Source organism: Prinia subflava, chromosome 9 (genome assembly GCF_021018805.1).
Source record: "Prinia subflava isolate CZ2003 ecotype Zambia chromosome 9, Cam_Psub_1.2, whole genome shotgun sequence".
Lineage (NCBI taxonomy): Eukaryota > Metazoa > Chordata > Aves > Passeriformes > Cisticolidae > Prinia > Prinia subflava.
Window position 1 is genome coordinate 197,813 of NC_086255.1, and position 26,102 is coordinate 223,914.

At 46.2% G+C, this 26,102-nt stretch overlaps 2 protein-coding genes across 4 annotated transcripts in view; one reads left to right on the forward strand and one right to left on the reverse strand.

Moving 5' to 3' along the window:
• The first annotated feature begins 2,795 nt into the window (after positions 1–2,795).
• NKX6-2 (NK6 homeobox 2) lies at positions 2,796–8,842 on the forward strand. 2 transcript variants are annotated; one of them, XM_063405034.1, is made up of 3 exons: positions 2,796–3,921; positions 4,201–4,373; positions 5,038–8,842. In XM_063405034.1, the coding sequence occupies exons 1-3, from the start codon at positions 3,507–3,509 to the stop codon at positions 5,284–5,286; spliced, it is 837 nt and encodes a 278-aa protein (XP_063261104.1). In that variant the 5' UTR covers positions 2,796–3,506; the 3' UTR covers positions 5,287–8,842. The 2 variants fall into 2 exon arrangements, with proteins under 2 accessions (XP_063261104.1, XP_063261103.1); XM_063405033.1 differs by having other exon boundaries at positions 2,796–4,373.
• The window catches only part of INPP5A (inositol polyphosphate-5-phosphatase A), a 179,718-nt gene continuing 161,392 nt past the window's right edge, over positions 7,777–26,102 (reverse strand). The window contains exons 13-16 of one of the 2 annotated variants that reach the window (XM_063405032.1): positions 14,980–15,091; positions 10,681–10,749; positions 9,464–9,551; positions 9,227–9,365 (exon numbers count right to left, since the gene is read on the reverse strand). In XM_063405032.1, coding sequence (XP_063261102.1) covers positions 9,471–9,551; positions 10,681–10,749; positions 14,980–15,091 — 262 coding nt within the window. In that variant the 3' untranslated portion in view covers positions 9,227–9,365; positions 9,464–9,470. Of the gene's footprint in view, positions 9,366–9,463; positions 9,552–10,680; positions 10,750–14,979; positions 15,092–26,102 lie in introns of both variants that reach the window. The other variant, XM_063405031.1, reaches the window with a different exon arrangement.

Consider the following 26,102-nt stretch of genomic DNA (forward strand, 5'->3'; position numbering starts at 1 on the left):
GCGGGCGCTGCGCCGAGCCCGGGAGCGAGCAGTCAGATGGCCGGGCCCGGGCCGGGCCAGGGCGCGTGTAGCGGCCGGGGCAGTCGCCCCGAGGACTGCCCGGCTCCGCGGGGAACGAGCTTTGAGCCCGGAACGGAGTTTGCTTAAGGGTAGGGCAGGCCTTGGCCCCGCAGCAGCCTGGCAGCGCCTGGGACCCAACACCATCGGGGAAGGAAGCGGCGGGGCGGAAAGGGGATTCGCGGGCGGCCCGGGGCGGGGAGCCGGAGACACTCGGTGATGCCTGCCTGTGGTCTCCCCTTTCGGTGCCACGCCTCTTAGGAAGAACAGACGCAAAAGCAGATTTATCACGCCACGAGGTCTACAGAGATAAACCCCAGGTATTTCCACGTGGAAAAAAAGAGGGTATGAGATTTCAGCGAAGTCGGTGAAATGGACAAACGCACCACTAATGTGCAACAAGTGTCACTGATAACATACAAACTGCCAACCGGACTCCAGGCTGGCTTTAGACGGAGCGGGAGGCTTTGGCTCTGCCCCCGGGACCCGTACGCCCATGGGCGACGGTCCCGAGGTAGCAGCCCCCCGCAGGGCCACCGGCAGCAGCGGTCCAGAGGCCGCCGGGGGCCACGCGAGTCGAGTTCTGCGCACTGCTGGCTGTGGCGGAAGCCTGGCGGGAGCGGGGCGCCGGCGGGACACGCACACGGACACTCCCGGCTGTCCCGGGAGGACACTGCGCCCCGCCGCGTCCCTCCGCTACCGGGGCACGGCAGCCCAGCGGGGAGCTTTCCCGTCCGGGGCGGGCGGAGTGGATGGCGAAGGCCGCGCGCTTACCTTGTTCCGTCGGTCCCGAGCAAGAAAGCTGCGTCCCGGCGGAGCCGCTCCTCGGTGAGCGGCTGCCGGCATCACAGTAGTCCGGATCACCCGGTCCCCTGCCGGGCGGGGCGGGAGGCGTCCCTCCCGTTAGCCGAGCTGAACCGAGCCGGTCAGCTCTGCGGGGTCGGCATTCAGAGTCGCAGGATCTGCGGGCTCGGCGGACAGAGGCGTTGCTGGCCCCCAGCACCGCGCTGGGGCGGGCAGACCGGCGGGACGCGGGCAAACCCGGAGAGGCACGGGCTGGCAGAGACCGAGCCGCGGGCTGCCCGGGACTGGTGGTCCCCGATCCCCGGCTGAAACCTCGACTTTCCGGGAGGGACCATCAGCCCCGTCTGCGGCCACCTGCAGCAGCTTCCAACGCCGCCGCGAGCCGGGGCCGCGCCGGAGGCGGAGGGAGCAGGTGGCATTGCCAGCCCCTTCCCAACGCACGCAGGCGTCGCGGAAACGAGCCTGCACAGAGCTGATGAGGCTCTCCTCACAAAGCCACACACACCGTGACTGTTCCCTCCGTTGTGGATGTTTGCAATAAACAGAGGGAAAGGCAATTCAGTCGTTTATTAAATCTTGGTTAGCAGAGTCGGTTTTAATCTCACGTTTGTACATAAAGCTTTCTATAAAGATGCGCAAAACGTGCGCAAAGACGCACGGACTGTTACACTCCGTAACTCCAGCGAGTGAAAACAAAGACCACGGACAAGCCCGAATAATTACTTCTCAAACCTACATTGACATTACGGTCTTGTTACGGTTAAACGAAACCCTGTTCACCTGCAAACGATTCTGACGACAGACATGACCACAACCGAAGGACCATGCTTTTAATTGTTCTGATATGATCAAGTTGATTCGTGTTTACTTTATGAACACTTTGAAAATATTTAGTTCCCCACTTGTTATGGTTAAGGTTTTCCTTGGATAACAATGTATCAAACCCGTAGGAGAAAGCCGTTTCAAGGCGGAAAACATGCTAGAAACAGTTTCCGGAATTATTTTCTGTATGAGCCTCAGATCCGAGTTCTTCTTTTCTTGACAATGAATTATTCTTTCGATTAGGAATATCGCTGGTTTCATTTATTTGAACGAACTTGGTTCCGCGGAGAAGGAAGGAAGGAGGGAGGGAAGGAAGGAGGGAAGGAGGGAGGGAAGGAAGGAAGGAAGGAAGGAGGGAAGGAGGGAGGGAAGGAAGGAAGGAAGGAAGGAAGGAAGGAAGGAAGGAAGGAAGGAAGGAAGGAAGGAAGGAAGGAAGGAAGGAAGGAAGGAAGGAAGGAAGGAAGGAAGGAAGGAAGGAAGGAAGGAAGGAAGGAAGGAAGGAAGGAAGGAAGGAAGGAAGGAAGGAAGGAAGGAAGGAAGGAAGGAAGGAAGGAAGGAAGGAAGGAAGGAAGGAAGGCCTCTGAGAGGCCAGTGGGTTTCAGAATAGGCAACAAAGTTGAGCCAAACAGTTATTCCCAGGGCGTCAGAAATTTTTTTACTACAGCTTTAAAAACTTTGGGCTCTAGCGCGAGGGAACGGCCGCCGCGCAGCTGAAGACGGAGCCGATTACCTGACAAAACAGCGATCGGGGAGGGCATTACCTCTCACTGCCCCGAGGCAGCGCAGCCGCCCGCGGTCACTACCCGGGTGCTCGATGAGGCGCCGGCGGTCTCTGCGCCAGATCCCCGCCCGGCGGGAGGGGCCCGACGCGGCGAGTGGGAGGGCGCCGCCGCCTGCAGGTGTAGGTGCGGGCTGCCGGCGGGGGCAGAGCGGGGCAGAGGGGGCAGAGCGGGGCAAAGCGGGGCAAAGGGGGCAGAGCGGGCAGAGGGGGCAGAGCGGGGCAAAGGGGGCAGAGCGGGCAGAGGGGGCAGAGCGGGCAGAGGAGGCAGAGGGGGCAGAGGGGGCAGAGCGGAGAGAGGGGGCAGAGGGGGCAGAGGGGGCAGAGCGGGCAGAGCGGAGAGAGCGGGCAGAGGGGGCACAGCGGGCAGAGCGGGCACAGCGGGCACAGCGGGCAGAGGGGGCACAGCGGGCACAGCGGGCACAGCGGGCCGGGCTGCCGGGCCGGGGCTCCCGTCGGGCGCGGCGCGGCCACGTGCAGCCCCGCGCGCTCCCACGGCTCGGCCCAGCCGTGACGTGTCGGGGTGGAGGCGCGCGCCGCCCGCCGATTGGGCGGTGTCGGCGGCGCGGGGCGGTGGCCGCCCAATGGGCGCGGGGCGCGCAGGTGCCCGCGCGGTTATCTGCGCGCGGGGCGCGGCGCGGAGCGTCCCCGCGGCCGCCGGACACGCGGCCGGGGCGACGCGCGGAGCTGCGGGTCCCGCATCCCCCTCCCGCCGGATCGCGCGTGGAGCGCATCGCCCGTAGTCCGCCGGGACGCGCCGCCGGTGGGGGCTCTTTCTCGCGGGACTCTCGGTCTGTTGTTTCGCAGTGCTGCCCCGCCTCGGCTTTCGCCGCTCTTCAGCCTGGACTTTGGAGGTGAGCGCCGCGGGAGCCGGCGGGCAAGCGCCGGGATTTTCCTGTTCCCAGCTAACTTCGGCGCCTGCTGCCGCTGAGATCCCGCTCCCGGCGAGGAGCTCGTCCTGCCCGCGGCCGCGCTCCCGGCGAGGGTCCGCAGCGGAGCGGCCGCGGCACAGTTGGGAAGGACCCACGCTCGCTGATGCCCGCAGATGTTAGCGGTGGGACAGATGGATGCTAATCGCCAGAGCGCATTCGTCCTTAGCAGTGCGCCGCTAGCCGCGCTGCACAACATGGCCGAGATGAAGACCTCCCTGTTCCCCTACGCCCTGCAGAACCCCTCCGGTTTCAAGGCGCCGGCCCTGGGCGGACTCAACACGCAGCTCCCCTTGGGGACACCGCACGGAATAAGCGACATCCTGGGGCGGCCCGTGGGCAGTGCCAGCAACCTGCTAGGCGGGCTGCCCCGCATCAACGGGCTGGCGGCCTCGGCCGGGATGTACTTCAGCCCCGCTGCCGTCTCCCGCTACCCGAAGCCTCTGGCGGAGCTGCCGGGACGGCCGCCCATTTTCTGGCCGGGAGTGGTGCAAGGCTCTCCCTGGAGAGATCCCCGGCTCGCCTGTCCCGGTAAGTGCCGCCGGTTCTTGCAGGGCGCGGTGAGCAAGCGGCCTGGCCTCAAGAGCCGGGGCGGCCCCAAGGCGGCGGACGAGCGCGGTGGACGGGGCGGGCGGCAGGAAGGCCCGGTGCGGGTCGCTCGGTCCTCATGGCACCCGGTCCGTCCCGGAGCGAGCCCTGCTCTAGGGCGGGCGGACACCCCAAGCGGCTCCGCAGCGCCTGGCGGGGCCCGGCTGCGGGCCGGGGGCAGTGCAGAGTTCATCCCTGACGCAGCTCTTTCTCCGCTTCCAGCTCAGACAGGGATGGTTTTGGACAAGGACGGCAAGAAGAAACACTCTCGACCGACTTTCTCTGGGCAGCAGATATTCGCTTTAGAGAAAACCTTCGAACAGACGAAATACTTGGCAGGACCGGAGCGCGCCCGGCTCGCCTACTCCCTGGGGATGACTGAGAGCCAGGTGAAGGTAGGTCCGTCCTGCGGGCTCCCGCTCCCTGTCGCGGCCGCTTTCTGCCATGTCGGTAATTAACAGCAGCCACGAACACTGCGCAATTATGCAGGGATTTTTTTAGAGTCCGTTAGAATTTAGGTTACACTTCGATATTGTATAGATTTTAGGCTAATTTCTACCTATTTTGTGCCTAGAGCTTTCTGTGCTGCAAACGATTTAAAATAAATAGATATATTTAATATAAACCCCCATCACAACAACGACAAAAAGGCCCCCGCAGGTAATTGTTTTTAAAGGGTCACTTTTCCACGAGGATCGTGTCCCGTGTCACAATTAATCCTTGTGTAGCCCCGCAAATTTTTTAGCAAAGCCTTCAGGTGCATCTGAGTGTTGAGATGCACCATAAGCCAAAAATACTTATTTTTCTGGCTATTGTATTCTGTTTTCAACAAATGACTGTTCCGGGAAGCTGCTCATTTAACCGTCGTGCAGCCCCGCAGATGCGGGCAGGTGTCCCCAGCGGGGCGCCCCTTCCCAGGAGCCGGCCGAGGCTCTGCCCGGTGCGGGCTCCGCTCCGAGTGCCCGCAGCCCCGCGTCCCAGATGGGACGGGGGCGACGGGGGCGGACGCGGCGGCGGGGCCGAGGCCGTGGCTGAGCTGTGCCCGGTGCCGGTGCCCAGGTTTGGTTCCAGAACAGACGGACCAAGTGGCGGAAGAGACACGCGGCAGAGATGGCCTCGGCAAAGAAGAAGCACGACTCGGAGACGGAGAAGCTGAAGGAGAGCTCGGACAATGAGGACGATGACGAATACAACAAGCCCCTGGACCCCAACTCAGACGATGAAAAAATCACGAGGCTATTGAAAAAGCACAAATCCACGAACCTGTCCCTCGTCAGCCCCTGCAGCACCAGCTCGGATACGTTGTGAGGGCGAGGGGCCGACAGCTGCACCGGGCAGCGCGGCGGGGGTGAGTGTAACTGGGTGTTTGAAGTGGTGTGTTGTACAGCCTAAGATGTATGTGAAATGTATATATTTTTTACAAAATAAGTTATGAATTTATTTTCTTTCGCATCGATGTAAATTTCAGAGAAATTTTTTCAACTTTTTGGGTTTTGTGTCCCCTTAAGGTTTCCTGCTCTGTCCTTTAGCCTTCCTGTTAATTTCCTGCTCCTAACAATCAGGTTTTGTTACATTTTCTATGGGTCCTAAGTCCAAGCTCAGCCACTTTGTATATAGTAAATTTCAGATTTTGTGATGTATATTTCTAGTGTAAAAACGGCAGTTTTCTTTCACTCCGTCCCTCAGTATTTTGGCAGTTTCATTTCTCCTGCCTCTGGATTTTATGCTTAATAATACCAAAAAAACCAAACCAATGACCCAAAAAAGCACGAGAGGAAAAATGGACGCTTAATTTTACATTAGAATGTCTCCACACGTGTTGGAAAGACTTTGTATAAATCAATAAATTATTTAACAACCTTCTCCTTTAGCGACTTTCTTTCCCGCATTTCTGTGCCAGGGGCCGGGGACACCAGAGCTTCTGCAGGGCTCCCGATGCTGCTCCGCACGGGAACGGAGCCGCTGCGTCCGGGGCCCGGCGGGCCGAGCCGGGAGAGCCGCGGCCGCTGTGGCACGGCCGGCGGCAGCGGGCACTGGCGCCTGGGAAGCCGCGCTGTGGCACTGCCTGACAGCCCCGGCGAGGAGAGCGACTCGGGGCTGAACGTGCAGCCCGAACCTCCCGTGCAGCGTTTCGGCGGCTTCGGGCGGGTGATGGGGTCCGCGACACATGGCCTTGCCCTGCCTGAGTACCGGCCGCTGCAAAATCCCGGGGGCGAAACTGGAGATCCGCGGCGGCGGCCTGCGTGCTGCACCACCCTCCCGCGCCTTCGGGCCGTGCCTCGGCCCCGCACCTGCGGCCGCACCCGTACCCGAGCCGGTTCCGCGGCCGCCAAGGCGCTCCCAGCCTCCCGGGACTCCGCATTTCTCCCCTTGGCACACCCGAGTCCGGGTGTGTGTGAGCCGCCCGCGTTGTTAAGATGCTTTTTTGCCGCTCTTTTTTTTTTTTTTTTTTTTTTTTTTTTTTTTTTTTTTTTTTTCTCCCCTTTTAAGGAACAATGTCTCTGCTATGGCACAATTTCCCGGTGTCTCTGCTATGGCTTCGCAACCCGAGCAAAGGCAGCGGCTGCCCCGCGGGCGCTCCTGCTGCCCCTGCCTAGCAGCCAGCGTCCGGTGCGGGACAAGCGCCTCCAGCACCGCAGGCCCCCGTTCTGCATCCACTTCCGCAGCGCTGGGCCGAGCGGGCCCGCCCCGGCTGCCCGCACCGCGGAGCGCCGCGCCGGGCCCGCTGCTCGCCCGCTCTCGGTGCCGAGGCCCGCACGGCGCCACCGCGGCACCACACGGCCCGCGGCTCTGCTGCGGAACGGGGCCCGTGCTGTGCCCTGCAGCCACGCCCGGGGCCCGCTACCCCCGCTCACTGTGACTGATTCACCTTCGCTTCTGCCGGGCCAGCTCCGCGTCCCGGGGAGGGCGGGGAGTCCCAGAGGTCCAACTGAACGGGGCCGCGCCCAGTTCTGCCCCGGTCACAGAGGGAATAAATGGAGTTTAGGGTCTAGTCTTCGTCCGGCTGTGAGCACGCTGAGGCCGGGCCGCTGTTCGGGCTCCTGAGGGGAAGTGGCTGCATAAGAACACCTGCGCTCGAGGCTAATCATTCCCACCTGCCCCTTCCCAAAGTTCTTACGCGAAATGAGCTCGGAGGGGGCGTTACGGGAGAAGGGGGCTCCGAAGCACGGCAGGACTGAGAGCTCGGAGCCACAGCCCTGGGCAGAGCGGGAGCTGACACTCCCCGTCCCCATCCTGCTGTCCCGGGGCTGCGGCGGGGTGTCCGCCGGGATCGGCCCGGCTCGGCTCACCCCGCGTCCCCGGATTCGCCTCCGGGGCTGTTAAAATGCGAAAGCTGCGTTTTATGAATTTCTGAGGGTTCAGTTCGGGGCAGGTCACCGGTGCACCCTGCACCGCCGGGGAGGTTCGGACGGCCCGCGCTCGGAGGCTACAGCGAATTCCCCTGTACTTGGCCTTCGGCCCTGCTGGAAAAGGCTAGAGAGGTTTCCCCTGACACTTGCGACAATCACGAAGGAGTTTATTGTGGCACATTTACTGACCTGCTGCGGACTAGCACCTTGTGAACAGCTCATAAAGCTGCATCACCTTCCTCTCATCAGCGCTCCCATACCAGCTCCTCAGTGCCTTCTACTCGGTTTGTATTGTGTTTTGATTAACACCGGAACTGCATTCTATCACAAAGGTTTTCATGTGAAAAAGACGCTTGTTAATTGTCAGATTAAAAGAATCTCAATAAGAAATGTGACAATTTAATAATTTCCCCGAAATCACCAAATTAAAGGGGCAGACACAGCCACGTTCACCATGATTAGTTTTATTGCTTGAGAACCAGAGTACTCATTTCTAAAGGCCTTCAGAGTTACCATGAGTTGAGTTCGCTTAAATAGAATTACTGTGTGGTTATAATGCAACATGGCACAGTAACAATACAGAGCTGCAGACACCCTTTGGGCAACAATATTTGCTATAAACTGGGTTGTACTGTTGAGAAAACTCTGCAAGCGGACATCAAATCATTTCCAATGGTAGTGATTTATACCAAAATCAAGCATCAATCTAATGCCATCGCGCAGTCCATGAACTCTGTAGTGTTCTAAATTAAATCAATAAAACATACATTTGTGTTTCATCAACAGACTCCCTAATCACCTTTTAATGTTGTATTTAGTGGTGGGAGGAAAATGTCTGTAACAAGACTATATTGTAGACTGCACTGAACTATTAACCAGGAAAATTTACAGTTGGGCTGATGGTTGGGTTTTTTTTTCTTTAATACTGTATAAATACAGTCTGTGTCCAATACAGTTGCTACTTGAAGCAGACTATTATTTTCTTCTCCCGTGTTGTTATTGTTTCAATATAGAATATGGCACCATAAAACAGTAACAAAAGACGGACAAAAACAGTTTACAAAATTCTCGAAAGTTACACCCAAACCTAGCTAAGAACTTCACATTCAATCCTTAATATTACATAGAAAGAAGAGATTATAGGAGTAACAAAGTGAAACTGCTAATATATGTGCTATATAGTATGCTATATATCTGTATCCAGCATGGCACTGCTATATATTATTTATTATATAACTGTTGGTTGTTGATGTACACTTAACTAAACCTGCTAAGACTCCAATACTTACTGCTGATATGGCACTCTCAAGCATTCATATTGGAAAGTATATTTAGCATAAGTTTTGGTCAGGTTTATAAATTATTTATATATCTGTGTATATATACACATACATACATACATATATACACACATATATATATGTATGTATAGAAAGCAGCTGCTGTGTGATTCAAAAGCCATGTTACATGGCAATATAGTAAATAAAATGAGAAAAAAATTTAAAAAATGAAAACCAAAATACTAAAACTAAAACACAAACAATAAGCCTTGGTCAAAAAAGAAAATACCATTTAAACCCATCAGTATCTCTATTTATACAATCCAATGTACAAAATCCCGAAGTGGTAAAGATATATAATGGATGTGATACCTTTAAAAGTTTATAATATGCTGAAGTAGCTTTTCCACATTGACAAACACCTATTAAAAGTTGAAAGTTGTGAAATCTAGAATACATAACATCTCTGCTGTCTATTTAGAGTTTTGGCAACAGAACTGTGACATATATATAAAAAATAATTCCACATTTCTACTTGATGTCACATGAACATACAAGACAGTGAGGTATGTGAGGCTTCTCTTGAACAGAGTCCAGATGCTGAAGCATAGTGTACGATCAGCAGTCTAAAAATGTGGCACTCAGGACTGGATTTATCAATACAGCTGTTGGGATTACAGATTTCAGTGTGCTGCCTTCCCTCCAGGCTACAGTGTGGTTTCACGGAAAATCTTCTCACTTCGTAGGCATCTTTTTCCTGTTGCAGAATTGGCATTTTTTAAAAAAGAAAGATAAACACAGGGGAAATGATGTACAAAATGTAATAGAAACGTAAAGGAAAAAGATGATATTTACCACCACATCACTGCACGACACAACACTTGTGCACATTTGCAATAGGTTTACCTGCCCCAGCAGCTATTCGAAAGGACAGGAACACAGGCTGCAGCAAGTTAGGGAAAAATAGAAGTTACATGTTTGAAATATACATTTTCTTTTCTTTACAGTCAGTAGTAAATACAATAAAAACTTCTCTGTGACAGGAAATAAAATGTTTCAGCAAGTTTTCGAATTAATCTAATTACAAAATGCACAACAACATCATCTCCTCACAGATTTCTGCTACCACTAAGGGAAAATTTTCCACAAATTTCTGTGGGAAGACCTTCAGGTCCCATACACATCTCCCTTTTGTAACAGTGCCACACCACTTTGGTGATGAAGGAAACAAAACCCGCTGTTTCTGAACTGGCTGACCCAGAGCTTTTTGTTTACTAGATAAGTTAGTAAGTTGCTGTATTTTAAAACCTTGGACTATTCTGGACCAAATGCTCTAAGTGCATTTTTCCTTAGAAAACAATTCTCTGTCTCACAAGAATTCTGACCTTGGAATTAAATAGGGCTGTGCATCTTTGCTTTCAGATTTGTGTGTACACATGTATCCACACATACAATTACCCACTATCCCTCTCTGAATGATCATTCAAGAGCCTCAGTGATTTCAGATAGGCTTTCACAGGTTACCTCTTACTCCTCAACTGGCTTTTTTCAAAGAAAGCAAATACCCTGTTTTATTGTATTTCTAACTTTGGTTTCCATCTGGTATCTTCAGCAAAGAAGATTAGAAAATTCAGGTATTTTATTAATTTCAACAACTGGTATTTATACAACTTTTAATAATTTTTCTTTTTTTATCACTTGTTGTTTGAACACAGAACTACCAATATGTTCTTTTACTAATAAGCACCTATGCATCAACCTAGTTGAAGCTATGCCTGTAAAGCATAGTTGATAACCCAAAGAAATCCCTTGTCTTTTGCTAGAAATGTTTTAAGTGTACAGATGGGTGCTCCACTTCCCTGTATCCTGCTTTCCTTCCAGCACCCACTGTCCTGCTCTTGGATTTCACAGACTAATCGCAGCTCAATTTGACTTTTAAACATTTTCAAGGTGTTACTTAAAAATAGGGCAGAGATACAGCTGACTTACAATTGATAAAACCTAGTGCATACATTCTCCTTCTTAATAAAAAACTTAGAAAATAAAAGACTAAAATATTTATATTTGATTACCTTGTGATCCCCCATGCAGACATTTGGCCCAATGTGGTCATATATTACTATCTTCTCATCATTTTCTGACTAGTTTAAAAAAAAACAGAACACAACAAAACACTAGTCAGTCCAAGAATTCTCCAGATTACATACACAGAAAGGAACATTGGAAATACTGTGCAAATAGGTGAAACCAGTTTCTGAATGAGGTGATATTAACCATCTTTGCTTGGCTTCTCCAGAGAAAGAATGTGTAAAATGAACTGTTATGCTTAGTACTGCTTGCAGTAATTGGTGCAGTTTGCCTGCATAAAGCCCCCGGAGATCTCTGCGCCTCCTCCCTGCTGACGGGACCTTGGGAAACACTCATGGCAAACACGGTGCTAAGTGAAACGAGTGACTTCTTGTAGTTGCATTCCAGGCTTCTGCTGCAAAGTGCAGCAAGCACATTTGGCCAGTCCTTTTTTAAGAACAACACGATTTTTATTGAATTAGGTGAGATAAATGTTCTTTGAATTAAATGCAATCTATGTTGCCTTATAACAGCATTTAATTTCATCATTTCATTTGATCCCCATCATATAGGGGATTTTAAATGTTCAGAGAGATCAATGATTATTTTCAGGTTATGAGTATAACGTTTAACCATTTCTCTGAGATAAATTTCTTCATCTGAAAAAAAGCACTCTGTAATTTTAAGAAAAGCAGTAAATGACGGACGACATTCTTCCAGTCTCCATTATGAATTGCTTTCATTTTGTTCCATGTTGAACTTTACCCTTACACACTGACTTCTGTAGCATTTTTATCTTAATGAATAATAAAATGTACTCATCTTCCTGCCGTTTGCAATAAACGTGATTTGGAAGAGCTATTTTGATTCTCTAGCACAGTACTTCAGGAATAAATACAAATATGTTGCCATACAAAACAATTTCTTATTGTGCTAGACAATTTCCATAAGGTAATTAATTCTGTAATCTGCACACTCTCCAGTCTCTAATACAATTGTAGATGTGCTTTAAACCAGTTGGCGATGCTAATTTATTTTGTAGGAAACAACCAAGACTTTCTCATGTGTAATCAGTCAATTTTGACTGGGCAATAACTTTATATAAACAGTAGCATTTAGGACTATAAAGTTAAAACTGAATCATCTTTAATGCAGTAAGAAAGCTTAAGGTCAGATTTACTTTACAGCACGGTTGTCTGCCAAAAATATAAAAACATAACCTTCTGCATTGTATGCATGAGCACTTTCCAATATTTCAAGATCATAATGCCACCAGCATCGGAAGTGGGGATACATTCATCAAAAGCGACTTGATAATTTACAAAGGCAGCATAAAATTGTGGATTTTCAACTGCATAATCTTTAGACAGATAAACAAATTACAGCAGTGCACAAGCAGAAACAATATACACTTGGCTGAGCATTCATTACTTCATGCGATCAGGCATCAGCGCAGCTCCCGAGCAGTGGGCAACCTTTGGTGGTTTAGGGCTCAGGAAGCATAAAATAACATGATGGTGAGGTAACCGACCATGGCATGATAGATGATGTTGCATGAAAGCTGTTTACAGCCCCATGTCAGTACAATCTGTAATGCCTACTGTGTAGCTGAACACACTGTAGAGTGGCAATTTGTGCACCCTATCCTTTCTTCATCTAAGATTTAAATGCAGATTTACTACAATTTTTGTTTGAAATAAAATACAGACTTGCCTAGGCAGACAATAAAAAATAAACACTTTAATTGTCTATAAGAAAAATTAATACAGCAAAATAATTACCTGCAAAAGAATATTCAGTAGATAATTATGACTGAAACAATCTTTAAAAATTCATATACATTTATACTTTAAGGATTTGTTACAGTGTAATCAGTTAATTAAAACTTGCTGTTACTTTCTTCAGAGTTCCTTTTAAAGCTTCAAAGTATAGGTCTCTGCAGTGGAGTAAATTCTCAGTCAAGGCCAACACTTCTTGCGCAGAACCACAGAAGCCTGTAGGGTCATTCTGCCCTTTCCTCTATCAGTTTGGCATTCTTCTCCAATGCCTATTTTGATCAGGTTTTGTGGGCCAGAATCCCGGTTTGGCTTCAGGCTGGATAAGCTAATTCCTATGTTGGTACAGACTCACTGGGTTAAAGCCCAGTCTGGCCTCAGCAGCTCCTGTCACTTTGCATATGAGCTTCTGGAGATGGCCCAAACTGACCACAATTTGCAAACGCAAAGCTCCAGAGCCAGACTTATGTGTGCTTTTAAAGGTGAGCTTTGAATGCTCCAACTGATGGGGTTTCTGTTACACGGAGACTGGAAATTGTAGCTGACCTCACAGTTACAAATCAGTGCTCTAACTTTGTTTTCCCTTGTTTAATTTTCTCCCATTATATCCAAGTTATAGCCCTCTAGATAATCAGAAAGAATTCCTTTCCCTCTGTACTGTTTACACTCTTCAAGCTTTTGTGTACACTTCTATCTCCTTATTCATAGCTTTAAAAGAAAATCTTTCCTCATTGGCCACTCTTGTCATGGTTTTAATCCTTTGTTCTTTAGGAATTTCATAGTTGCCAAGCACTATGGGTAACATTTTGGGTAAAGTCTCACTTTTTCACATTATATTTTTGTATACGAAAAAGAAATAACACTGATTTTGACATTAGTATTTGACTGTACAGTAAAGCCTGTATTGCCCTTAGGCTTCACATTTTTTTTAACTGAATAATGCAGTACATGCATTGTCTAAAATTTTGGTGAAATTTCATGATGTCATGCAGACACTTTTTACACATCAAAACGTGTGAGGAAGTGCATTGACTTGAAATTTGAGTCACTGTGGAAAACATGTTCCCAGCCTTTCAGTGAGTTATATACTGCAAAGCAAACAGTCTAATCACGAGATAAATAACCCCAATGAGAGAGAAAAAGAAGGTTATAAACTTCAGGAGAGCAAGTTTCAAGGGTGTAATTAATTTAAACTGGAAAAAAAAAGCCATGAAGCTATAGAACACTGATTTACTTGGAAGATTATTTTCTGTAATTCACTCCCCCTAAACTGCATCAATTATACAGGAGCACACAGACATGTGCGCTCCTGTATAATTACACATTATAGACACATGACTTTTGGCAATTTTGGGTTCAGTAAGTCTGTTAGAGTCACACAGTCTGGTCAGCAAGACAGCCTCACTGCAGCACGTCCATTTATGCAGCCACCCATGGCCACCACCAGCTGGCCAGCCCAGAACAGAGAGAAGTGGGAGCGATTTCAGATCACATCCCCATTTCCTGATCTGCTCTTAGCCCTTTAGAGCAGCTGGCACCAGCATCAGCAGGATGGGGTCTGGGTGCCAGGAGCACGCACACAGGGACAGAGGCAGTGGAAGCTGGCACAGGTAACCAGCTGACCTGGTCCAGTGCTTCCAAGAAAAGGAGGAGGGCAGAGGAACAAGAAGGAGAAAGCAAATGACAGAAAAGAAAACTGGAAGGCTCCTGAACCATATTTAGATCATTTAACCTTGATTAGAGCATCACCAACTAACCCTAACCCTATCTATAAACACTAAATTCCCAAGAGGAATTGTAAGTTCTAAAAATGCTGCACAAGCTTATCTCTAAAGCGCTAACGGAATGTCTAGATTTAGGCCTCTAATTGGTGTACCAAAGTAAGGAGCCTACCTGCTGCAGACTACCCTCCTTCAGGGGTAGATTTGGCCTGTGTAGGACCTTACATATTCTTGGGAGTACCTTAGGAAATCTGCCACTCTGGTAACTCTGGTGCCTCCAGCTGTTGCTGTACAGCTTTTTCTCAATTGCACGACTCCTCAGGCAGCAGCCACTTGTACCTGCTCCTGTCTGCATCCCTGCTGAATCCTTGGTGGGGGCAGTCTTGCTGCATATGTCACTGTAAGGTGAACTGGGCTGGGGGACTAATGGAGACTTCTTCATAGGGGCTTTTTATTTTCTGTTACTCTCTTTAAAGCAAGCAGTCAGTCTCCCAGTGCTGTGCATGCCCCCACAGAAGAGGCACACGATAGAAGACAGTCAATCATCACTGGCAGCTCAGGTACCAAAAGAAGTGCTTGTGAAAGCTCATTTTTTAATCACTGTCAGCAGGTTTATGGGGACAAATCCCCCTTCTTGGGTGCAAAGCCCTGGAGCCACACCCCTCCATTTAATACCATGGCGTGCTGTCTCCAGCTTGGCAAGTGTTTGCTACAGGCAAACTCAAGGACAGAGTCTTTCAGCCCTACCCACCTTTGGTGCAGCTAAGTGCAGTGTGGAGGCATCGGGGGGCTGCAGGTCTGTACTTACTTTCAGAATGAGCTCCTTGGCTGAGTGGGACATCAGGATTCTGTCACACCAGGCTGGACATCTTGTGTTCATGTACTGCCTTCCCTGGCTAGAGTCCTCGCTGTAGGGGTAACTGCAAACAAATCCCAGCCACAACCATCAATGACTTTTGGCAAAGCAGCCTGAAACCTCTGGCTCAAAGGGCCATATTACTTAGAAAATTTCACTGTTAAAAAGCAGCTCTTCCAGACACTTGTACATGTTTATCTTTCTTTTCTCCTCCCTCTTTCCTTGTCATGTGCTCTTTCTCTACGTCTCTTTTCAGATCTACAGCTCTACTGTACCGTTAACATGTTAAGACACACACAGTTTCAAAATGCTCACCTCCAACCCTGTGCTTTTGCACATGAGAGTGTTTTAAGACAACAAACTATTAATCTGCGTGGAAGTATAAAACTCAGCTCAACAACAACTTGAAGGTAGACGAGAGACTATGGAAAATGTACATGCAGAAGTTGAAAAATGAAACCTAGGGAAAAAAAAAAATTCATCTTGTGTGATTTCTTTGCAGGATTCTCTCCAGGGGAGTTATCCAGGAATAATTTAACAGAAAACCGAGTTCATAGTGCTGGGATCACTGCAGCTGTACACAAACCTCTCCTGTATGGATTCTTTAAGGGTGACAGAAAGCAAGACAGGACAAGATAGCAGGCTTTGCAGGGGATTTCTTCAGAACCAAGGAATCAGAAATGTGGTTTAAAGAAAGTGATGCTGACTGTGTAAGACCCTGTACCTATCAAATTGTGTTAAGAAGAAGTAGATTATTTTGTAAAGACATCGTGAATAGAAGCAGATTAAATGGTAGTTATAATCTGGGGCCATCATAAACATACTCTGACATCTCCAGTGCATTCTAACCTAGCTTTAAAGGGCAACAGAGAGTGTTTATTTTAATCTACAGAATATAACTAGAGCTAACACACCTGTGTGAGCCCATGGGCTGAGATCGTCTGAAGCACCTGAAGGGCAACCTCTGGCTCAACCTCAACAAGCTGAGGTCAGAATTTTTCATGTCTCATCCAAATCTTCTCATCAGTTTACTAAGACAGAATTCTGTATTCCATGATGGCTCACCACACTGTAAGGCCCACTGTTTTCTTAGACCATTTCCAAAATGGCATGTGGGAGTAGCTAAGAAGGGGTTTTGGAGAAATCCAGAGGGTTTGTGATAGGCTCGACTTATGGAATATTGGGCCTGAATTAATTGAAGTCTGCTCTTGATAAAACTCTTAAAATCCCTACATGTCTACACACGTATGTATGAGTGTATTTTAAATTATATTTGCATTTTATTCTGGTTCTCACTGAATTCATAAAGGAAATGCTGAGGTTTTTCTGATATGTGTCTTAAAATAAAATTACTGGTATTGTAAAAAAAGGGTTTGCATGCTTGAAGAAAAACTTATTTACCATCCTGCTTGGTGTGATACTCTGAAACAGAGACATACAGCTCTCTACCAAATGGATTTACAAGCTACACTGCCATTAAAAAGATTAGCCATGGCAAACATCCAAGAAAAGCATACTGAATGTATTGGAACAAACCAGTGATCTCAGTATGTTTTCCACCTCATCAAACCTAACAAGACTCATTTTCAAAACATATTATGAGAATTCAATTTGCTGCTTCACTGACATACAGAAGTACAGCTTATTTCTGAGTGTCCGTGAAATATTTTGATGATGCAATACTATATTGGTAGTAGAAGTTCTTTGTCTGCAACTTAAGGCTTGACTTTTTCTTGTAACCTCTTGCTTTACTTACTGCAGAACCCCATGTAACTGAAGCTACTTTTTATGACATAATGGTATAAGAATCAATCACATTTCATATAATCCTTCCTTTTACAGCATTAACTGTATGGCTTTTGAAATACGATGTTCTGTACCTGGAATGATCTGTTACTGCTATGTGTTAGAGCATTAAATCCTAGAGCCTATATTCTATGAAATGGTATTTATCAATTTGCTTTATTTATCTTAATGTTTTCAAAGGGTGAAAAGTTCTGCCAGTTTTTCAAGGTCCTTAGCATTGATCACCCAGTCAAAAAGTTACTGTAGTTTACAAGTATCTTTGACAAATCAGATTTCTAATGGCTGGGACAGCGATGAAAATAAATGCTGCAAAATTATCCAGACAGAATGACTTGTAGGAAATAATTTAATACAATAAAGTTAGGCAAGCTCTTCTTTTAATAAGAAAGAATCCTTCAGAGGAAGCAAAAAGCATGGAGTGTTCTGTCTCACTGCACTCCAATGAATAAAGCTCCCTCCCTCCATCTCCTCTGGCGTGTGGAAGTTCTAACCTCAGTGAAATGCTGACACTAACATAATAAAAAATCCTAACAAGATACAAGCCCCCCAAATAGGGAAAACCATTTGCTCTCCTCCTTCATGCTGTAGAGGGGTCACAAACACTTTGGAATAATTGTAGATGGGCTCAAATAGTGGTCATAGCTAAATAAGACTCAAAATTCCCATGAGGGATTCTTTTTTTGGTGACTGTCTGGGTTGTAGGGATATTGTAGTTTATTATATGCCACTGATCTTAAATAGATTTCAGCAAATAAAAGCTCTGTTAGAGGTTTCTGGAATACAATTGTCATTGAAAAAGTTTTTGTGAAACATGCTGCTGAATGTATACTATTCCAGAACAAAACTTTTCAACTACCATACACCCCAGAAGTTGTCTCCATCATCCTGTTCCATAGCTAAGTGAACAGTGGCATGAAAATAGTGTGACTGCTTCCAGGATCATCTGCATGTGAATTCTGAAGCTTCTGCTTGTTTGGAATGCTTTTAAGGGTCTTGTCCCCAAGGATACTCTGGTGTCTTACTTCTTTTGAAATGAAGAAATGTTACTTCTTTTGGATGTCTTCCCAGCAGCTGATAAGATTTAAACTCAGTAAAGAGTAGCAATGGAAGGAGGAGCCTGCAGATGCGCAGGCATTTCAGGAAGGATGATGATTCTGATGCAGCCTAACAGAAAGATGTTGCAGAATCAAAGACTTAGGGAAAACACCCAAAGCCTCAGAACTGGCCTGAGGCAGCCCTTGTTTCACACCCAGCCCCTGAGCCCGTCCCCAGGAGCAGCCCCTGGGTGCTGCCACGCCGGGCTGGCCGCGGGAGAACAGGCACAAGGCTGGTCCTGCCCCGGCACACAGACACTGCCCAGAGAGCACGGAGCCACGCTGGGACTCAGGAAACTGGAGAATACTGCCACGTGCTTCAGTGGTGAACCAGGTCATGAGTGTGCTGAGACATGCTTCTACTTGACTGTTCACTTCTTGTTCTTTCTAAGCTGGCTTCATGCTTTCCCTTCTCTTTTCCTTCCCTTCAACCCCACCTCTTGACTGCTTCTTCGTCATTAGGCATAAATAGTCTCTTAAAAAATTATTGTAAATTTAAGCTTGTGTTCATGCAAAAAGCAAACTATTCTTGTAATACCCATCTTCCAAAACACATTAGGAATAAGGCTGTCTGTGATCAAGGGCATTAAATCAAATTTGTTTTGCTGACATCTCCAGCCTCTTTTAACCTATGCGCTCCAGACAAGTGAGAACTCCCAGTTCTTAACTCAAAACTTACACAGTAATTCTAGTCAACAGATTTTCTGATTTGTAGAAATAATTACAGGTTTGATAAAAACCAACTGCAGGTCTGATAAAAACAAATTCAAGGACTCTATACCAAATAATCAAAAGTTTAAAATTCCAGTATCTATCTCCAGTGGGGAAGTACTGTGTCATCCTTCTGTACTTCCATTGTTAGCCCTGACTACCAGGACAAAGACTGTGGCAGAGAAAAAGGGAAAACCAGCTCTCCCTGTCCCATAATTAGGCAGGAAAGAAAGTATTATTATTTTTCCTTTCATTCCCATTCTGCCTCAGTCACAATCTACCTTCTGTAATGCACAGAAAACAGTGATCTTGAGAATGAATAGGGAGTGCTCATGTAAAAATGATGACATAACAGATAAAGGCCTCTAGGCACCACTGAAACATAAATGATAAATAGATATAATGCTAACACTTACAGGTGCTAGAGGTAAGGTAAGGCTGTACACACTTCCTTAGTATTCTGTACAGTTACACACTTTTTTACGCACACTATATTACATCTATTTAAAATACAATGGGGAAATGGAGAATTCCCTGTGGAACAAATTTTATGCCCTATTTAAAATAGTGGCAAAGTAGAAATTTAGGACCCTAACCACTCATGTTAGCAGGGTAATTAAGAGCAAAAAGAGACTGTTATTCTCTGTGTATGCCAGCCAGCAGAATTATACAAAATACACTTTGGCTGTGCATGCCCCTGGATGATGCACAGACAGGCAGTTCTGGAGCATCCATGTGAAAAGGTTGCACAACTTATCTGCAGTTGTTTAGGATTGACTCTTCCTCAAGATGCAGCTTCTAGCTACTTTTCCGCCCTATTTCACAAATTTTTGTTTCAGTTACACTTATTTAATCAGGATTACTGTCAGGTGGGTTTTCTGAATAAAACTTCCAGCAACATCATTAATATAATGTTCAATATTGCTGAAATTTAACCAAACACTTTGATGAATTGCTAATCTACTCTGTTAATAAGGAGCAGGCTGTCCAATGAACTACTGTTGTCACAGTCAATAAGGATGAGAACTACTTGGCAATTGTTTGGGGAAAATAAACCATTAAGAGGGTCAGTAATATCAGAGCACTACTACTGTTGACAGGTATTGTCAGAGATGATTGGACACCTAAACAAAAATGCTTACTGCAGGGTGAAAAGTCTTCCAACATCGTAAACCATCCTGTCAGCAGTGCCTTAACTCAAAACACAAGCCAACAATGCTGTGTATATAAATGTCTCCGTATCTGGCATTTCCAGTTAGGAAAAACGCTTCTAATGAACTCTTCTGTGTAACACGAATAAAATCTGTTAGTGAGATGGGAGAAATGTACTTTCTAGCAGGAAACAATTCATTCCCTCTGGAGGGCTGTTACCTGTAGCTGCCACAGGCAGTCAGCTCCAGCGTGGGACGTGCTGGGAACACGGCGGCTCTGGGGACCCTTCCCTCCCTTCCCTCTACCCTCCAGCTGCTGTGGGAAGCGTGGCAGCACTTACTGGGCAACAGCGGGGAAAACTCAGCTACCTGATCTTTTTTAGTGCAGGAAGGGTCATTGTGAACAACTGTGCATCTAGGTTCAAAGGCAGATCATTCAGCAAAGTTTATCGTGTTTCAGGGAGTGGAAATATCTCCTGTTCAAAAACTCCTTGTGCTTGCTCATCTGTCAATTGTCCCCACATTTTATATCACCGATTTTTTAAAAATACAGAGTACTTGAGATGGGATAGAATGATAAAGCATCAATGAAAACTGAGCTCTTTATGGGAAGAGCTGAGATACAGTTTTGATTTGGTTCATTTTATTTTTGAACTTAGTTAGGAGTACTCACATTTACTAAATCTTTTCTCACTTTTAGGTCTTTCTTTTTACATATGATATGGACAGAGAACTTGAAAAGGGCAAAAACTCCAACCACTCTTCATCAAAAAATTATCTACTATTTTCATATTTTCTGAGAAAATGTTGGATCAATTTACCTTCAGCTCTGATGTGCTTTGAGATTGTCTAAAATACTTTTACCTGAAGAAAGGATGGTGAACCTGGACTGTCAATACAACCTTCGGGTGCTCTGAAAGTTTTAAGGCCAAAGATATAAATAAAAAAAAATCTTGATAATTTAAATTTACAGTCAGCATTAGTGTGAGCTGGTACATAAGTGTGATTTCAACAAAATGCCATTGAACTAAAAGGGTGACATCTAATTTTTGTCAGGTGCCAGAGTGTTAGTTTCTTCCTCAAAATTGAATTAACATTTTTTATTTCTCTGAACCTGAAAGGGAGAGTTGGATTTCCTAGATCTCCTCCTAACAAATGATCTCATGTAATTTATCTTCATATGCTCATCCTAGGTAGCAGATCTAAGCTAAGCAGTGGAGACATATTGCTGTTTGAATTAGATTATCTGCTTCATAGGTACCAAAACACTAATAAGCCTTGGTGATGCTCTGTGAGCCAACTGGCCACAATACGTGTCTCACTTCAGCCAAATCAGGAGGGCAAACAGAGCCCTGCAAACACACTAGTTATAGAGCAATGTGTTAAACAGCTGCTACTTGCACAGGCTACACTAACACCATGGTGATAGTACCAACAATTGGAGTCAAAGGTGACAATGGGACGGGGGTCACCCGGGCAAACCAGCAGCAAAGGGCAGGGTGGGTAAACAGGACTCCAGCCCTGAGTCTGGGCACAACACAAAACAGGAGGGTTAATGACATGATATTTTTATCAGAATATTTTTTATAGATTTATGCTGGGCCTTATTGCTTTTTGGCTTAACACTTCTTTGAAAATACTGGTCTGTAACATGCTTCAGAGTGAGCATTCCTGTATCACCAGTGTCGCAAGACCTTTTTCAGTTACAAAAAAATAAACCCAGAGCCCATTTCTTTTTCCAGAGGGCATGATGCAACCCTTCACGTTCCGTGAGGAACATTCACCCAGAATGCTGTCCACAGTAAAACTCTCCCCTGGCTGCTGAAAACCCCCTGTGGCCAAGCCCTGGTGATGAGGAGCACACGCTGGTGCTCACTCCAGCACCACGACCCGCCCGGGACCAGAGGCTGATGGCAACAGGCACACTGAGCTCTGCTCCTTGACCCCAGAGCTGTGGGGAGGCCCAGCTGCCAAAAATGGATTATTCAGCAACACCAGTGCCACAGCAAGTGAACAATGAATGATACACTCTATTGCTTTAATAACATAATTAACATAATTTAATGCTGTACCCCACGCAACGTATGCAATACTGCTACTATTACAAGTGGATAAATGGAATTTTGAATAATGTTGGCTTGTTGGGAAGGACCCAGTGCTGACCTGTTGCACCAGAACAGCCTGATGTTACTATATATTACTGTGATTAAGCGTGATGTCTTTTCTGGGAGTATGTCTACCTGTACTTCTCAAAAGTACATTACTTTGAGGCTAAAATTTACCAAGTTTCATATTGGAAAAAAATAACTGGGAACCTGAGGCAAGAAATGGGTCAGACTCCCAGCTACTGAGCTTTTCAGCAGTACATTCAGACAGGACAGCCTGGCTGGCAGCAAAGACAATAAGCTCTTTAGAATATGCTTTATTTTCTGCTTGCAGCATAGTCTGTAGTCCTTAACTTATACACAGTGTAGAGTAATTCTCTGAAACTTTTTTACTTCATTGGTTTTCCTTTCTTTTCCCTTTTGCCACAATTCTTTAAACCAAACCTTGGGTACTGCTCTCCAGTTCCTCATAAAATAAAGAAACACCCTATTTCAATTTGAAAATTGAGAGTTGGTGAGAGTGCACTGGTTTAATATGAGTAGAAAAATGGAGGCAAGATCTGTCTGCAAAACCATTGTAATGATTAAATTCTAATTGTTTTGGAGAAAATAAGAGCTGTCTCTCTGCCTCCAGCTAGGAAATTATTTTTGTGCTTCAGTCTTGCATGCTGCATCACATCAGGTGGGAATTTGTTCCTTGGGGACTGAGAGATCCATGGGTGATTTCAGATACCTCACTAATATCTGGAAGGTGTTTTACAGTGCATGAGTGAGTCTGAAGTATTTCTGTTCAGTGGAAAATACTTCTTAATTTGCAGAAAAGAATTAATGCTATAAAAATAACTGATAATGCAAGCATAAAGATAACCTAAGGCTTTTTAATCTGAGTGCCTAATTGCCATTTTGTGAGACAAGAGGGCCCAGCAGCATTACTGAGATGTTCTAGGAACTGAGAATCCCCTTTGCTTCAGAAGTGCCCTGCCCTGTCAGCAGGCAGCCTGTATGATCTGAGAACACTGGGAAGGAAGGGCAGCCTGTTCACACCTAAACCATCATCTTGTCCTTCCACTTCACACCCAAGGGCGCCCCTGGGGCTCTCCACAGTGGCACCCAGAGCACTGCTCTGAATGGTCTCTGCAGAAGGAAAGGAACAAGGGAGTGCTCTGGGCATTGCTCATGCAGAGCAGGCTGGCTCAGTGCAAATCAGACCAGAAAAATACATTTATTTTTCTACATTTCACATGTGTCATTCATTGTGCAGCCTTCTACAACAGAGAAGGGTCATGGGACAAAACACAAGGTAGGGGAAAAATGTTTTATGGACTAAATAAGATTTTTGCAGAATAATGAACGAGTGCTAGAGAGAATTCCAAAGGAGCAACACTCTGCTGAGAGTAAATGAGATTCAACCTGTCTCTTGCTCTGAGGTATCAAAAGCCAAGACACTCCCAGTGCAGAGGGTCTGCCTGAGACAAATATCACACAGAGGGTATCTAAGACACAAACATATGTCCAACCAGTAAATTACATGACAGCCTAATTCAACAACAAACAAGAATAGGTCACTTTAAGAGAATGATTAATACATGAGATTGCTGTGCATGCAGCCTTATCTGAGAGCAAACCTTGTATGTGGGTGTGAGCTCTTGCTAAAGTCAGCTCCTATCTTTGCTACACAACAGCTACAAGAATAATTATAATAATTAATTGAGAGCAGTGATAAAGGTAACAATTGCCCACCTGACAGAACACAATGTCTTTACCTCTTTTTTTTCACACCTCCTGCCTTTTGCAGTGATTGTTGACTACCATGAAGCCTTTTGTAGCCTCACACTGGGCTGTTTGCTCATGGCCAGACCGTTCAGCCTGTGAGTGCCAGAGCTTATGGAGTTTAAAATTCTAAATTGTATTTAGTCTCCAGTGGCTTGGGTTGCTATGGGCTACACTAGATCACAGAGGGTAACAAGATTAAAACATGAATATTCACTATATAAAAGACCTCAAAATATAAGAATATAGGAGTGGGTGAATAATGTCTGAAGAATACTCTGTTGGAAAGATTTTTTACAGGCTGCCTGACATAGCAAACCTGCCACACAGCCTGTGGTTTCCTGTTAAACTGTGTCTTCCCTCACTTTTGGCGTATCTCAGCAGGACAGAGGAAGGGTTTGTGAGGGAAGCGTGGGCTCTGGACAGGGCCAGAGGAATGCCTGACCCAGGCTGTCCTCCTGCCACTGCCCTGCAGGCTCCAAGGACCCTGGACAGAACGTGCTGGGAGGCCCTGCGGACACAGCAGCAGCACATCTGGGTCCAGAGCAGGGGGAATAAGCTCTTTTCCATGGAAGTTCATTCACTGCATCCCTGGCCTGTTCCTCTGGGCACTGTATACAGGGTGGTGAGCTGATATGGCTTAGGCATATACGTTACAGAATTAAAAGGAACTCAAGAATTGGAGAGGAGTTTAGAAAATGTTTTAGGGCTGCTGAACAGAGAGGAGATAACTGACAGGCCTGCAGATCACAGAATGAAGGAATGGTTTGGGTTGGAGGAACCCTTAAGCTCAGTCAAGGCTTTGTGCTGGATGGTTCTAAGGGGTGACTACCTGAGCACCCCTCCCTCTGCACTGCACCAGGATGGTCACCCATGGCAGGAGGAAGAATTCACAGCAGATAAGCAGACATTTGGTCTTAAATGACAGTATTGCACTGGGGAAAAACAATAGATTATTTCTGAGCTCCCTAAGAAAGCCTGCAGAGATGCTATTTTTAGATGTGGCTGTAAGACAGCTCAGAAGTGGCTCTCCCATCCTTCCCACATTCAAAGTTAACTAAAAAGTCCTGAAGCTAATGTGCAGTAACACAGACTCTGTCAAGACCCTCTGTCAAGTTTCCCAAAGGAAACTCTTTTGCATATGCAGGAACATTAATCTGCTGTGTTGCCTTAATACCATTCTGTTCACAGATACAAATTCAATTTGTGACTATAAATCTCAGAGAAGTATTATATAAGTCATCATTTATACCTACCAAAAATTAGGTATGATTAAAAATAGTAATGTATTTCTGTTAAAAATACATTACTGACCCTGTGGCTGTGCAGGGGCCATGGGATGGGCAATAGGATGTCCTTGCCTCATGACACAGAAAACAAGGAGGGATGGGTGAAAAAAAAATCCTAATGTAAAGCCAGTTTGCTTTTTATATATACATGCCATCTTTCAGTATATATATACATTTTACCATTTATTATTATTACTACTATCTAATTGTTAAGAAGGAAACAGAGTGAGCAGAACTAAAACACACAGAGACTACTCACACCTAATTTCTGATCTCTGCTTGAGGAGAGCATGACACCTAAAATCTCTTACAGAGTGGTCTGAAGAAGATGAAAACTATTCATGGAACAACGCATTTTTGGCAAGCCTTGCTCTGGCTGAAAGCACTACTGTTGGAGAAATGAAGTAGAAGAGTATGTGTGGTATAAAAATTGTATCACTTCCCTTCACCTTCATCTACCCTGACCAGATACATGACGAGTGAGACACAGGCAGGGATGTACCCACCCTGCTGGTCTACTGTGATCATACTCAATCAATAAGGACAATTTAGAGTGGTGGTAACTCCGTGCATACTTCCAGTGTCCCAGGGGATCAATACAAATCAGTTTCGCAGCTGGCTGGTGAGAAGTAATGAGATTATGATCACAAAAGGCAAGCTTCCCAAATTTTATTTTAGTGTATGTGGAAACATCATACTTCTCTATCTGTCCATGAAGCATAAAATAGCCATATTTAAACATATTATATCTATTAACAAAAAAAGTATATAAAAAGCATAGTATTATCTGCCTTTTTTCTACTATTTTTTGAACATTTTCTTTGTGAATGCAGTATTTCTTTCCCTTGAAAGCAACTGTGAGATTTAACTTCCTCACTTTTGCAAAGGTACTATACGTGTATAAAATTGCACCAAATCTTCCACAGATTTCTCCTGAATAAGACTGCCACTTGCAAAAATGTTACGATAGCTGTATTTGTCCATTCATGGCTAAAACACCTCAAGGATACCTCTGACTAAAATCACGCACGTGTATTAAGCCAGTCAATTTATTCTAACAGTCTTAAGTAGTTCTATGATGTTTACTGAAACTGAAAAAGCAGAATCTAAGTTCCTGCCCTCCTTCCTCTTGGATACCCCTGCTGGATT